Source organism: Taurulus bubalis (genome assembly GCF_910589615.1).
Source record: "Taurulus bubalis genome assembly, chromosome: 1".
NCBI classification, from domain to species: domain Eukaryota; kingdom Metazoa; phylum Chordata; class Actinopteri; order Perciformes; family Cottidae; genus Taurulus; species Taurulus bubalis.
Window position 1 is genome coordinate 7,892,555 of NC_136589.1, and position 16,355 is coordinate 7,908,909.

At 39.0% G+C, this 16,355-nt stretch overlaps 1 protein-coding gene across 1 annotated transcript; it reads left to right on the forward strand.

Moving 5' to 3' along the window:
* Positions 1-13,078: 13,078 nt before the first annotated feature.
* On the forward strand, positions 13,079-14,236 carry htr1d (5-hydroxytryptamine (serotonin) receptor 1D, G protein-coupled; the record flags this gene model as incomplete). The annotated part of the gene is made up of 1 exon (XM_079231019.1): positions 13,079-14,236. One exon carries the CDS (start codon positions 13,079-13,081, stop codon positions 14,234-14,236), a length of 1,158 nt encoding a protein of 385 aa, XP_079087145.1.
* Between the last annotated feature and the right edge of the window lie 2,119 nt (positions 14,237-16,355).

Below are 16,355 nucleotides of genomic sequence, written 5' to 3' on the forward strand. Positions count from 1 at the left end.
GACAGTCATGGGAATCCTCATTAAACGTCTGGCTCATAACCTGCTTCTGCTCGACAAACTCTTGCTGGCCTTTTAATCAATAGAGACTAATTGAAAGTCTTGTTTAAAGATATTCATTAATGTGATACAGAAGTACAGTACGTGTCCTTTGGTAATTAAAACCCGTCGTAATCTCCCCATATTTCAGTGGAAGTCATGCAGGCATACGAGCAATAAAGGAAGATGCCCCTGACGCTGGAGGCTATAGGAGGGAAGAGCAGCTAAAGATCTAAATGGATATGGATGGACCAACTGGGATAGTGAACTGGGTTGAGGTGGGTCACAGCAGACACCGTAATGGCAGCTGACAGCAGAAGAGAAAAGGATTGTTTTTAAAGTGTGATGGCAACTAGAAGATTGGCGTACAATGACAACCCCCCTCTGTGAGAACAACTTTAAACTGTGAGTTAAGAATGACAGAGCAAGCTAATCAATGATCCACCTCACCGGGATCCACCGCCTTAATATCAAGATGTTGTTCGGACTGGAAACACTGGAGAGTTCCATGAAAAAAGTTATAAGGAGGCAAGATAATGCAGAAGGAAAGAAAGGCAGCAAAAAGTAATTATCACCATAGAGGTGTAGACAGCTATAAAGCTTTAAAATGCTTCTTTTTTTCAGACCAACAGTTAACAAGTTACCATTGTGCTAAACACTAGTCTGAAGTTAGCTTGATCATCACACATTGTACACTGCAGGGAGGTGAAGTTTAGATCAATGGAAGTGATCAGATTATAATTTTTGGAAACAAGATTTTTTACAAGAAAAGTGAATCATTGAACTCTCCTGTCTCAAAACTGACTCTCAATATTTATATGTATTAGCTACAGAAATCCATTGTTAACCATGTTTAATATTGACTTTCACACCGTTAAAGTTATTTGTTTGAGTTTCACAAAATGAAAATATTCAAAATGGAAGTGGCAGTGTTTTAAAGTGACAATGGCTCAGCTGGATCTATACAGTATAATGGAAGAATACAGACATTTGCTAACCCAGTCTATATGGTGTATGCTTCACTTCTCTAGTCACACTTTATCCTGCTGTGTTTTCTCTTTACACTGGAATTAAAGCAATCCATTAGAATTGAGACTGCATCAATGGTAATCCCATTGGATTTACAGGCAGGATTATTCACATGGGATTGACTCTGAAAAAGCAGTGTTTGACTCACAAAATAAAATGTCCCTCCCTCACTCTCTCTCTTCATCACCATTTCCTACACTATTGTCTCAACACTTAAAAGACAATCCACATTGCATTGTCTCAGGGAAATGTTAATCATGTTTTGTTTATATTCTGGATGATTTTAAACTCTGCGAGGGACCTTTGTGATTTTGTCTTGATCTAATTTGTTGTAGCATTCCTCAGTTCATGTTCGTCCCCTACTCCTTTTATTTCCTTTGCTCACATAATCTCCCAGTCTTTTGTTTGTTTCTTTGCCCTATCCCTTCATCTCTGACTAATTTACAGTCGGGCTACCCATACGATTAGCGCTGAATCCTAAGATTGGGCCCTCCAGATGAAAGTCATAATTATAGATCACGACAATTTGGCAATTATCATGAAAATGACAGCCTGTACTCCTCCCTCTCACAGCAGCAGCAGCAGCAGCTGTGCCACTCAGGCCATTAGTGATCAATGTTTCACAATTGACTACTTGTTGAAAGATGCCTGTGTCCATTACAGTGCTTAAAGCCAGTTATGGGAGGTATAGCTGTGTCGCCTTATCCATCATCCTGTAATGTGCTGAATGAATCCTGTTGACTGGAAGTGAAAAATACCACAAGGCAGTACAAGACAAAAAGATACAGTATCTGTACAGTAGCACTCACCTGGATTTGCACATTTTCTATTTGAGCCCCGAAACACTACACTGTAAACCGTACAGTTTATAGATTCACATTGTGTAATTACAGCAACTTTTAAATTGTATTCATATTTCCTTTGAAGCATTAATATTATTCAAAACAGTCCAATACTAATTATTTTTTGGATGCCACATGGAGACACACCTTTGTGTGGGAGAATGGCTATTCATATGTTGCTGTTAAATATAATTATAGTTTGATAAAAACATAATTAGATTGAACAATGATGCATCAAGACAAAGGGCCTCTTGCGAGAACCGCTCACACAAACAAATTCATTAAGCGCCGATATAAGAGAATGTGTGGCATTCACAAATGTTCTTGTAGAAGTATTCAGTATTATCCTCTGACACACACTCAGTGCATCGTTCACCTCCTGAAGGCTGTAATATCATTCGTCTAATATCTCTGTGACTGTGACCGGCTCTCTTATTAGTCATGGACTAATGTTAAATCATCGCCTTTTTATTTGTGTCACAGTACACAGCTCTGCAATGATGACACGTCAATGACAGCTGCAGTGTGGTTTAATGCGACTGACAGCTAAATGTGTTCTCCTTTAGTTTGCTGATTCACAAATTAGGACTTGAAGCTCCGTGAAATGAAATTGTTCTTTTTATTCTTTGGTAACATTTTTATGAAAGAAACTTGCCCACACACAAAGCGGAACAGGACCTTGTATTGCAATTTTAGGGGTGCCAAAGATGAGGTCATTAGCAGACAAAAAAAAGGTGCAGCGTGTCAACATTAAGCTGTAATTAGGATGCAAGTTTGAATGTGTGCACTTGAGTTGAGGTTGAAATGTTGCATTTCATATGCGGTATTGAGCTCAGCAAATATGAGTGGAGTTTATAATCAGAGCACGATTTTGTTTTATTTGGTAGGACTCTGCATGTCGGGTCCTTTGTTAAACACATTAGCAGACTGAGGTTTCAAAGTCTAGAGTTAGTCAATCCTTTGAAAATAAAGTTGAAAGTGCCCCTCTGTCATTTTTAAAGTAGTCCGTTGTGTTAATTGACAAGCCCCTTCTTTCTGTCAGAAACTTGACCAAAGTCAGAGTCAAGATGTCAGTTTCGGTTCTTTTTACTTACAAATTGGCTTCCACACAATTTCTCTGGGGATCTGCAATTCAATATGGATCCATCCTGCTTAATTGACAATAAAATCAATGCACCATCTCAAAGAAAGTTACAGCTGCCTGTGCAAAACACACCAACTAGCCCTTAGCCCTTACTGCCCATTTGCAGAAATATTCAAAAATGGTTAATATGCAGCAAAAGCTTCATTAATCCATTATTATAACAGCAATATGTTTCCCTTTTTTTTAATAAAATCAACTAAACCATTAACTCCTTTCCCATAAAAGGACTAGTTTTTTATTTTGAATTGATCTCAACCTATTTCCACATCAGAAAGAAGCTTATTTCTTTTGCACATTTCAAACAAGAAATTATTTCAAAGAGCTTTGAACGAGGCATAGACATGCATGAGAAATCACAATAAAGAATAACAATATATGCAATTTCAGTGGGGTTACGGCACATACAAACATTTAATTTATAGCCACCTGCACTCTTTACAAAACAATAACGAATCTCTGCATGTATAACAGTGTCTGTTATATCCATGACACTGAAAAACGGTAAAGCAAGTATAACAAGAATACTTGTTATCCAGCTGATTTTGCTTTTCTAAGTAATTAGATTCTCGCTCAAGCGCTTTCCATATATATTTAATTACCTCCTGATGTCAGTAAATGCTGGCTTACTGTTAAATGTTAATCCTTTAACAATACTCCAATTTAACGGAATGCCTGGAGTTATAACCGTCATGTTTACGGTGCACAAAAAACAGAAGTGTGTGTCCTTGGCACAAACCATACAGTGGGTTGATAAGATTGCTGCACAAGATCAAATCAACCCACATGTGAACGTCTCTGCTGAGATCACTCTAAACTGGATCATCTGCTGCTGTTGCTACAGAACAATGTCTCAGCGCTGCAGCTCATTCTCCTGACAAAACATGCACAGTGCTGCAGGGTTCAATTTGTGGTCCAATTTCGGTGTATATACTAACCCTCGGCCGTGTAAATCATAATGTGTTCTTGCTCTGCAAAGTTATTGACACTCCTGTTAAAAAAGTCTGACTTCTAAACATCAGTGGAGTAACATTTTCTTTTAAATCTAGAGACTATGAACACAATCCCTGAAAACATCTCTCTTTGGTTTCTAGTATCTTTCAGCCTGGTGTCCTAGAAACTTTCATTCCCGTATAACTTCGTTGTTGAATATGTTTTGAGGAAAAGGTATTTTCTCACGGATTACGTTTTTTTTTGTCGTGACCGACCATTTGTATAACAAATTAACAGAAAAATGTAATTGTTAACAAAGGTTTCATAGCACAAACTTACTGTAGAGTAAGAAAGAGAAAATGAAAACATCCTTCTGCTGGCTTTTGGGAATGTGATTACCTGCAAACTTGACTTGAATTTTCTCCACTAAAGTACAATATCAACTCCTCCGGTTACAAAGTCGTGTCTCCCTGTAAAAAGGCGCTGTGTTAAACTAAAGTGCTGACATCTTTTTCCTTTTACTTTATATTGTGCTCACATGGTGCTTTTTACAGGATTGCTTGGTTTCTGGGTCTCACAATAGAATCAAGCTGCAATCTATACTGTGTTGTGTTTAAAAAAAAAAAACTTTCCACATGATTTTCTTTCTAATGAAACAGCACATTAGCAATTGATCCCACAGCTATTAATCAAACTATTTACAACATACCTGTTTTGGCTTTTATATTTAACTCTGGTTGTTGTTACTTATTTCCCAAATTCAGTATTCATTTGGTCCTTGTAGAACAAAACTTGTACTTGTAGTAACCATGCCATCTTTATTCTTCGTCTTTGTATCCTCACTTCCTGTCTTTCTGGGATAACTAAACCTTTAATGTTGTGCTCTTCAGCGCTCTCACCCTCTGTGGCACGGCTTCCACTTCACTTTCATAACTCATACACACACTCAAACATTGAAGATGAACATAAACATGACATCCAACTGCAAAGCTTTTTCACTCATCAAATGTAGTTATTTTGATATAGTTGTTCAAACAATGTTCCCCTCATTATGCCCATGAGCTATACATATTGTGTAACTACATTTATTTGTTGTTATTTTAACCATATTTCGGCTTTGGGATAAACTGCCTAAATAGTTTGAAAAAAACAAACAGCAGGACAAAGAAAGAAACCGACGGGAACTCCACGTGTGGGCATATTTTGTTTCATGTAATTCTCCTGTATGTGAATATGTGTAATTATTTGGCTCAGCTTTGGCTTTTTACACTGGAGTAGGTAACACTTTATTATAAGAGGCCAAATACAATAAAAATAATAAATAAATAAAAATGTTGATCTATTGCATGACTCATCCTGATTTAATGCCGGATGTATCATGAATTATCAAGTCGTTATGACTTAATGTGATTCGTTCACACTTAAAAGATACTCATTTAAGGAATTCACAGTCACTGCATACATTCATTGATAGCTAGTGTTCATTTCATTTAATTTTAGACCCATGCATTTGCTAAGCCCCTCTGAAAGCTGTTCTCACCCGTCTTTGCTTTGTTTATGTTTATTTTATTTTATTTAAGGACAATGCACATTAATTAACATGCTCATGTAAATGTGCCAGATTTAGCCATGCGGACTACTTTTCATCTGAAGAACCTGGCAGGTTGATGGCATTAAAAGAAAAGTGTGTGTCTTATAAGAGCAGCAACTGTATTCTCAATAGATTTCTCCAAAAGTGGAGGCTAAATCATTATGATTTTAGTTATGACCAACATGTATATGGTTGTGACTAACTACTTCAAGTGATTCCTTTGACGTGGTGTATTTTGGGTTAAATGCCCCTAATTTCATTTTAATTACCTCATGTAAACAGGATTAATATGGGGCGCTAAGGCACTAGAAAGAATGAAGCTTGGTTATAAGGTTAGATTGTTAAATATAGGTACAATAATTTAGATGGTTTGCTGAGACGAGACTAGTTAAAGCGATACACCGCGAAAGAAGTTTGGTTTGTTAAGGCTAAAGTTGGATTTTATTTGTGCCGACTACAGTGGGTGGAAATGTAATTACTTCATGGGGAAATTGACTAAAGTGTTATTGTACTGGAGTCATTTTGTAAATTTTGCAAAAACATTGTGCAGAGATTTAAACAATTGCAAGCTCTCAAAAATTATTGTTGGATTCTGCGTCAACTCCCCTGTTCCTGCACAAGATCACGCGTTTCAGGAGGGACTATCTAAAATATATCTTTTGTTTTGTTAAAACATACTTTTTGCACTAACAATGTTCTCATCACAAGCTCTTTTATCATATACGCACACACACACACACACACACACACACACACACACACACACACACACACACACACACACACACACACACACACACACACACACACACACACACACACACTCACACAACCAGCTGTGACAGATGAGCTCACCATCAGCTCATCAAGGGCCCACTGTCAAAGAAGGGCCTCTTAGGTGTCCTAGATTTGCACTGGACTGTTTCACTGTGTCCTGAACACACAGTGGGGAGTGTATTACTGTGGAGTGGTGTAAATACATTTAAAAAACACTCGTGGAAAGGTTGCCTGTGTTGTAGGAGGCCCTGATGTGTTAATAAAGTTGATTCTAGGCAGAAACAATGTGAAATTTGCTTTTGAAACAGTTTTAACACGCTGCTGTGAAACCTGTTATTAAAGGGTGGGCTTTCATTAACAGAAGAAACCTTCGTAATTTCTAAACTATATTGTCCCGTTCCAACAATCTGTTCTCGTTCTATCGGTTTACAGAAAATGAATTTGCCAGCATAGGATGTACTCAGTCAACATACGTCAACATGAACCTGTGAAGCTCCTTCATTGACAGTTTCCTGTGAGGATTAATTGTGTGGTATATTACGTTTGTCTATGCTTACATTTATGTGTTTGTGTGTGAGTGTGTGCGTGTGCGTGCGTGTGTGTGAAGGGAGATTGCCGGAGGGTGGTGCAGATGGTGCAGATGGTGCAGATGGTGCATGCATGTGTATATCTACATGTGAAAGTGTGTGCACATGTGTAGCCCCCGCAGTTTTAATAAAACACCTACTCTCTTGATTGTATGCACTTTAACCTTGAGGCTGCACTTTGATAGATGTCACTTCTGAAGTCAAGTTGACTGTTAAATATTTCTACTAATCTATATTTTATTGTTTATTTTTTCCAACAGATGATGCAGCTCAGATATATTATTCAGTATCTGCATTGTTCTGAGCAAACTGCATTGTAATCAATTATTTATGTTTGCTAATTTAAACTGCAGCATAAGAAGCAGGTTTTCAATCCACCCACAGTGTAGCATTAGACAGTGACTGCAGATGGTTTGTCGGAATTATGGAACAGAATTATCTCCTTTCCTTTCATAAAGGATGCCGTGTTCCCTATGCTGAAGGAGATAAGCAAGGAAGCATTGAAACACCTTTCCTTATCATTTCGAGAATTAAACCAACTCTTATTATGCCTGCCACTTTGTGTGGAACCTTCCTGAGCAAAAAAAAACCCAGATTCAACCGCAGATCAAAATGATAGTAAGTAGCCTCAGAGGTGAAACCCAGGGCATACACATTTTGCAAAGCATTTGCACAAATGAGAACATTTTTTATTTAACCTTTTTTTTTATCCAGGATAAGCCCATTGAGCTTTTAAATCTCTTATGCAGGGGATCCTGGTCAACATGGCAACCACATAAAAACCCAACAGACCTAAAAACAAACCAGCAAATCTATCAAATAATTGGTATCCCATGTAACTGCAAGTACATTCAGAACACAAATGAACCATAATCTTGAAAATATTGCATGTGTATTACATAAACTAGTTTAAAATGTCTCTGTAGCTCACGACACCGGTCCAAAACCTTAAAACAATGTTTTCACCAAAAAACGCTACAGGTCAAAGGAATGACGAACATAGTTTTTCAGCTGATATGACAAAAAAAAATGGTTCACGACTCATTGAGAGTTCCAATAGTCTGCTCCCATGAGTTCTTCCCTCTAAGCATTCTTCTATTAACTCCACCATCAATCCCCAACCTCCCTATCTATGCCAACTCCCCCCCCCCCCCCCCCCACACACACACACGCTTACACTTGTTCACCTACCATTTAGTGCATGTTTGAGTAAACACCAGACATTAGCTGACAGCGGGGGTAGAACTAAATCAATTAGCCTATCTCCAGTGGGGCCATGCGGTGTTTGCAGGCCTGCTGGGTTCAGAGAGTACCACTGTTTCTCCCAGACCAACAGACAGGCTGCCACACACGCTGAAGCATCTGCTTGGATTTGGCCCTAAGCCTTTAAGAAATGAATTGGATTTGTAGTGAATGGATGTGTGATGCAATGAAGCCAACTGGGCAGGGCTGTGTTATTGTACACAACTCCACTTCTGCACTTGTTTTTTTGGTGGTTTTACTTCATTATAACCATTTAAATATATTTTTCAATGATGTTAAATGTCAACCAATTGAGCAGAGAGATGTCTCTCTATATGAGATCTTCAATTTTAAAGCCAGATGTACAAGCTAATATATTTCACCCAAACAGTCAGCCAAATTTAGGCGAGGCCTGTTCTTGATTGAAAATCTTTTTCCTCCCATCCATTCATTATGAACCTCATTACCTCATTGTGCTGTAAGCCAGACCCTTAGGAGATAAGCCTTATCCTTGACGTGTTTGATGTGTAAACAGATAAGCTATTCAGCCATCTATCAAACATACTGAGACAACTTATTGAATAATAGCTCACTGTGTAGTGTGACAACACTGTGACTGAACATTGTTGCCAAACACTGACCAATCTCTTCTCCACTGATGCAATGAAGTGAGACTGGAAGTTTGTCATGCTGTGTAATGCTTCACCCATCAGTAGTTACACCTCTGTATCTCTAACAAATCTGCACTTGATGTTTTTTTTCTTGGGATCTACAACACACGCAAAACACAATATGTTTTTGTAAGTAACTCAATATGTGTTCTAAAGTTAGAAAAACGGTTGTTCTTTTTGTTGCATGTTTTGTGTCTGCAGTAAGAAAAATGTATTTGGTTTTCTGTTTTGAGATATGGTGCTTTTATTTTGAAGGCGGAAATACGTAGTTGAAATGGAAGTCTCATAGTGCGCTGTTTGACGGCTAAAGGTTACGGTTTTAACGGTCAATTAGCGGTCCCTTATTGATTACTTCAAATTCATATGAGGAGCTCAAGGTCAGGACATTGTGTTGTTGTTTTGCTGTTGACTATTTCTTTCTAAATTTGTTTAAAAGCTGCCCCTTCTTTATTTAAGTGCAACACTGAATTGGAGCAGGGGTACTAAACTTTAAATTCTATCTGGTTTTCAATAAAAAGATACAGAGCCATGGAGGTTTCATGGAGAAGAAAAACAACGCATATATGCTCTCAATTTAGCATAACTTATTTTCCTTCGTGCCATTAGCCTTGCGTGTAGCCATCTCACTCTCACTATGGATTTGGTTACATATAGTTTTATTTTGATGGTGGACTGAGATATGTGGATGTAATTTGGGTTTTGACTCTTAAAAACAAATCACAATGGGCTACAAATGACTCGGGGATAAACACATAAATGAGTAGTATTGTTCAGGCACTTATGTGTATTTGGGAACCTCAACCTAATCACCAATGGTGACCAATAATAACCATATACAATGCAAATAACAAACTGTAAACATAAGTTAACAGCTCTTTCAACGTACAGACCTTAAAGGGACTTGACCCTCGATGACAACTCTGTTTGCACTTCAATTGTTGTGCATGAGGAGAACTAGGAATTTAACCTGGTGATGGGACACATTTACTGAGGAGTGCAGGACTGATGCTCAGGGTTATGAATACCACAGTGGATACTCATGGACGCTGGATTACAGTATAACCATAACACTCTGACAATAAAGAGATTGTTTTGCAGTATCCTCCAAATTAAAAAAAGCTAAACCGAAGATCAGCAGTTAGACCATTACTCATTGTCGATGTTGAGCACGTGTTTGTCTGGGTGGGTACCACCACCAGCACCCCGTGCCCTTTTCTTTGCTGTTAAACAGTGCGTGTCTTTGATGGAGGGCAGCCAGTCGACCAACCTCACGGACATTTGAATGTCATGCTGCTGTACAAAACAGAGGCAACATACAGTATGCTTATATATACTGGATATACTGTTATATATTTATAAATACTTCTGTTGGTTTTGTACCAGCTCAAGTCACCACTGTGTCAAAGAAGAGCCTTAAAGAGCTGCTAGAATGCCGATAAACTTTGTCTTGTAAACTTTTGAAATTTAAAAGCAAGCCATAGCACATAGTCTATATCTTGTGTGGGTACTCATCAATTTCTGCACTAAAAGTACTTATTTCAAGTCATTTAAATCAGTGAATGGAAGTTATTTTTTATGTGTGACCCATCGAATCATCGTCTCGAAGAGCAAACATAGCACATAAAGAACAAAAGGCTGCAAACTGAGTTTGGTTTATAAAAATGTTCATGCCCACCCAAGAGTCTGGAAATGAATGTGCTAAACAGAGGCTGTTCTCATCTACTATTTAATAAGCATATTTATTGTCACAGCCGAGGGACAATAATCCCCCTCCAGAGCCCAGCTGCCAATCAACACTTAGTTAATGGAGGTGATTTGCAGAGTTGAATCAGGAACAAACATGCACTCAGAAATCAGTCTTGACACTCTTAATGTGCCGGCAGAAGGTTGTGTGGACCGCAAAACAACAAACATTTATAATTACTGTGGCAAATACCATTGCTTGTTTTTGGCAGCTTCGTTCCTTTATATAACATCACTTCGAAGCTTGCTGATGCGTGAAATACAAAATAGTCTTGAGAAAATAATTAACATCCATACAAATGTTAATCCAAGAATCAAATTGTGTACATTTTTCTCCCGAAACCATTCCTTTTTTAATTGTACAAAATCCACCTCTTAAAAAAACCTCAGTCTCTTTGGCTTTTGTAGGGCATAGAAGATTTAGCAGGTCACATGAGTGTGACATACTGTACGGACAACAATTTAGTAAAGCATTCACCATTTGTCATAAAGTTTATTAATGTTTATATTTCGGTCAAATCTCAGACATAACTTATACGTTCATTATGTGTCACTTGATATATACATATAGATGTTGTACTATTTCTTCTGAAATGTAAGTGGTCCGTATCCATGTTGTCTGAAATAATAAATTAAAGCAATGTATAGAGGAAAAGCTGGAGGGAGAAAATGCCTTCTGTGGTGGTTAACAGTCCTCATCCCCACTGGGACACAATAACACATTTCAGTTTTTACTGTATCTCTTTCATTGTACTTCAAAGTGCCTCCGCTCTCCATCCTGTAATCATGTTCTGTTACCGGGAGTCAACATAGCCAGCATCTCTTTCTGTTTCTGAGCTCCAATAACAGCAAATGTGAAGCAGGTTGAGTGTGTGTGTCAGGAGTCCAAAAGTCTATTTGTGTTCATCTGCATGTACATGAGAGGAAAACGTTTAATGAGCTTTGTGTGAGGTTTTGACAAAAATGTATATAATAAAATGTTCTGATTAAATGATTTTGTCTATTGTCTTTATTCCAAACATTTATATTATAATATGCTAAATATATTATGTATTTGCAGTCAATCCAAATTAAATCCAGAGGGAATCAGTGAGAGATGGAAAGATAGGAACCAATTGTGCATTTTTCTTCAAGTGTCTTTTAAATGTATGTTAGTGACAGAAGAGACACGAGATGATCAGCCAATCACATGGTCAGCATCCAAAACCACTAGCCAACCAGAACGCCCCATAATTGGACTGTGAACTATTACATTAGGAAAAGCAGTTGCTATGGCAGAAAATACTAATTTATCCCACCATAATTTGAAAGAATATAGTATTAATTGCTTTTATGTTTAGAATTGATGTACATTGGATACCTTCGTAAAGCACAGCTGCTGTGATTAGTCTAGTGTTAAGCAACACAAACTGGTTATGACTTGACTGGTTTACTTTTGGTGAAATGTTTTGAATTTACCTCACCTGGAGAGTCTTACAAAAAAATGTAATAAATCTGTGTATCGTCATAATGCTCCATTTACAGGTTGAGGTTGAGTTTACAGATTGTTTATCTGCATTATTGCCCCTTGTCTGTGGGCTTTGTCATGTAGAAGCTTTGTTTGTGTATGTGTTCAGTATGGGGGAGGGGATGATGGTAACGTTGAATATAACTAATCTTTCCTATTTCTCACTCTTATTTGTCTCGGTCTAGGTTGAACATGCTGCAGAGGATGTGGATGCTTCATGACAAAACCGTAGCTTTGTAGTATGGACGCTACAACTGAAAGTTTTTACACCGGGAACCTGAAAAAGCTTTTGTGAGCTTTTCAGCAAACTTCTATATCACTGAAAAACACTCCAAGGATAAGAAACAATTATCCACAGGATGAATAGATTTTGCTTCGTCTGCATCATGTAACTCTAATGCTCCGGCTTTCCAATAACATCAAAGACACGAAAATCAGCCGAGTATCAGCACAAACCTCAATTTAGAAGGCCTCCCATGGACATGAGAACAACAGGAGCAAACCTTCGTGTATCTGTCGCCACATCTTCCTACACGCTGCTCCTCGCGTAGCTTCACTGAAAAGGAGGAGCCCATTAAAGCATTTGATAGGAGGTTTGGTCAGAAGGTGCTGTTGCCAGCCGACTGCTCCTTGGAGATGAGATAAGAGCCTTGGGAAGAGAGAAAAGGAGTGCCTGTCTGAATACCAATTAGGATTCGTCTCTCCTGCAGCTACAACAGTGAGGCAAATCAATAGCAGAGGGGCAAAATGGACAAATTAGCCGGCTTCAATTACAGGAGCATTAGCTGTGGATGGAATTAGATGTTTGCTGAAGGTTGAAATGAAATTACGGTATGAATATGAAACAAGCGTCTGCTTTTTCTACAGCCAAAACCAACAGTGCAACGCCACTGTACAGCCTGCTCCATGCCATGCATGAACTGATGTGGTGAGGCTGGTTTAAACCTGGGAGAAAAGGGTTAAAAGGCGCAGAGGCGACATGGAGCTAGATAATAGCTCTCTGGACAACTTTACTAGCAACTACACAGAGATTCCTGACGCCATTACACCTCCACCCTGGAGCGAGGCCACGCTACTCAGCTTCCAGATCTCCTTGTCTGCACTATTAGCTGTCCTCACCCTGGCTACCGTGCTCTCAAACGCCTTCGTCATCGCAACCATCTTTTTAACCAGGAAGCTCCACACACCGGCCAACTTCCTGATCGGCTCCCTCGCCGCCACCGACCTGCTGGTGTCTATTTTGGTCATGCCGATCAGCATCGTCTACACTGTCAGTAAGACCTGGTCGCTGGGGCAGATTGTTTGTGACATCTGGCTTTCTTCTGACATCACTTTCTGCACGGCCTCCATCTTGCACCTGTGTGTGATCGCATTGGACCGCTACTGGGCCATCACAGATGCGCTGGAGTACACAAAACGGCGCACCATGCGCCGGGCGGCGGTCATGGTTGGGGTGGTGTGGGTGATCTCCATATCGATTTCCATGCCTCCACTTTTCTGGCGTCAGGCCAAAGCCCACGAGGAGCTGAAAGAGTGCATGGTGAATACAGATCAGATCTCTTACACCCTATACTCCACCTTCGGCGCCTTCTACGTTCCCACAGTGCTTCTCATCATCCTCTACGGACGGATCTATGTTGCCGCCCGCTCCCGCATCTTTAAGACGCCATCGTCCTCGGGAAAACGTTTCACCACGGCGCAGCTCATTCAGACCTCTGCAGCCTCCTCTCTCTGTTCTCTTACTTCTTCCTCCAACCAGGAAGCACATCTACATTCCCTCAATGCGGGAGGTGGGGGAGGATGTGGGGGAGGATCGCCTCTGTTCATGAATAGTGTGAAAGTGAAGCTGGCAGACAGCGTGTTGGAGAGGAAACGTCTGTGTGCGGCTCGGGAGAGAAAAGCGACCAAGACACTGGGCATCATCCTGGGCGCTTTCATCGTCTGTTGGCTCCCGTTCTTTGTGGGCACGCTCGTCATGGCCATATGTAAAGAGTGCTGGTTTGATCCAGTGCTTTTTGATATATTTACCTGGCTAGGATACCTGAACTCTCTCATCAATCCTGTTATATACACCGCATTCAACGATGAATTCAAACAAGCTTTCCAAAAACTCATGAAATTCAGACGGTTCTCCTAAAAAAAACTAAAAACTGATTAAAACTCTCTTGGAAAACAGGGAGTGAAAAAGAACAAACTAGATGCAGACTAGATAATAATGATAATAGAAATACTGACGCTTAAATGTCCCATCTTGTGAACACATGCTAATTGTGATATATTTTTGTTTTTGTATCAAACAGCTCTGTGCCATAGCTCTTTAGATAGCATATCCCTCATATAAACGTATGCATGCATGCTAAAAAAAAGAGAATATTTTGAGCCCGAAGAATTTTGGAACTCATCTTAAAAAGATAAAGAAATAATGTTGGGAAGTCTATTTAATGTCACAGGGACACAAAAGCAGATGTAACAGTTTGGAAAGAGCAAACTAAGAGAGACTGGATTGAATCCAGCACAAATGAAAAGCCATGAAATATATGTTGTCTTAATCTTTGTGTTATTCTATATGCTGCTGCTTCCATATATTGTTTCTGTGGTACAGTAAAGTACTTAGAAAGACTGCAAACTAGTTGAGCAATTATATTTGAAAGTGGTGTGTGTGTGTGTGTGTGTGTGTGTGTGTGTGTGTGTGTGTGTGTGTGTGTGTCAGTGTGTGTAAAGTACAGTTACTTTACTGTAATATATGCCTGTTTGAGGAAGGGAGGATTGTCAAGTGTTTGACATTTATACATGCTATTCTCCAGCTCGTCTCGTCGTTACAGAGACAGAAATGGAAACAGCATTTCCACTCTGCTTCTGAATTTTAAGTACAGCCAATACCATAGCAACAAATAAACCCTCTCAAACATGTTATGAAATGATATGCTCGAGCAAAAGGGACAAAGTAGGAGCAAATGATCAGGGTCACGGCTACTGAGGTCAGATTGAGACACATTTTGAGTGATTTAATGTGTTCGTTTTGTTAATGTAAATGGTTGTTTTTCAGCCATGTGAAAGAGGGTCATTGGAAGGAAAGCTGATTCACTGGTGTTAAAAATGACCATGACAAAGAAGGACTAAGGCTAATGTCATTGTTTTTAATAGTGTCTTCATAAAGCTGCTGTTTTGGGGCGACTACGGGATGCAAAAAAAAAATAGCGATGAGAGATGGAACGAATTTGATAAAGAAATGTAAGATTTAATGAACAACTGATGATAATTCTATTCTTATTTAGACTTGAAGATATTATGGTAACTAACTTCTTACGTGTGACTAGCAACGAGAAATTCCATCAAATTAAGAAATACAAACAAAACTTTGAAACAATAAAGACGTGCTTAGTGAATTTAATAAATGAATATGTTTAAGGCAAACACATGAAGAACTGCACAAACATGAGCTTAGCTTAGAAACAAAATATCTCATTGGTGATGAGTGTGAAATATCTAACCTGAGTTTCTGTACATTTACTGCAGGTCGATTCATTTATCTGTGGAGTACTTGGAAAATATGTTTCTCTTTTAATGTACGCAATACATTTTAAATTCGAGACTTTAAGACTTAAAAAGAGGAGACAAAACAGGAGTCAAACAGTTGAAGTTGGACAATCCACTGGACTGGTCAGTTCATTGCGTGCCAGCTGCCTTAGATATCCTGCAGACATCTGTTTAAGAGGCTGGCGAGTCCAAATGAATTTGATGAATCTTTATTCAGTCCAGTAAGATACAGAAATGAGGAAGTCATTGAAAAGCTGTACAATCAATTCATTTTGGGTAAGAGATGTGTCTTTGCAAGGAACTCAGTCCACAGATGCACATCAGACCGGAGTCGACCGCCACCACCTCTGGAGCGAGGACATTAGCGACCCAATGGACCTCCACTTGTTTCTGCCATCAATTCTTAATGTCTGTATATATTTATACATAAATACATACATACATCTCTGTGATGCCATCACTTTTTCCACTGGTCTGAAAATTACAGATGGAAGAACCAGTGTCTTTGAGACAGTCAGTGCTGGATCAGATTAAATTCAGTCCACATGAAATAGAACTGAAGACCACCTCAGACACTCACAATACATGTATTATTATTGTGCAATTTCTTTGTTTCCATATCTGAAGAGAACTGTGGTCTTAACGTCATCTATTGGCTGTATTGTCCTGAAATCTGCTTATTTTCATCTAGTACGATTTTTTTCTAAATTCTCGAAAAC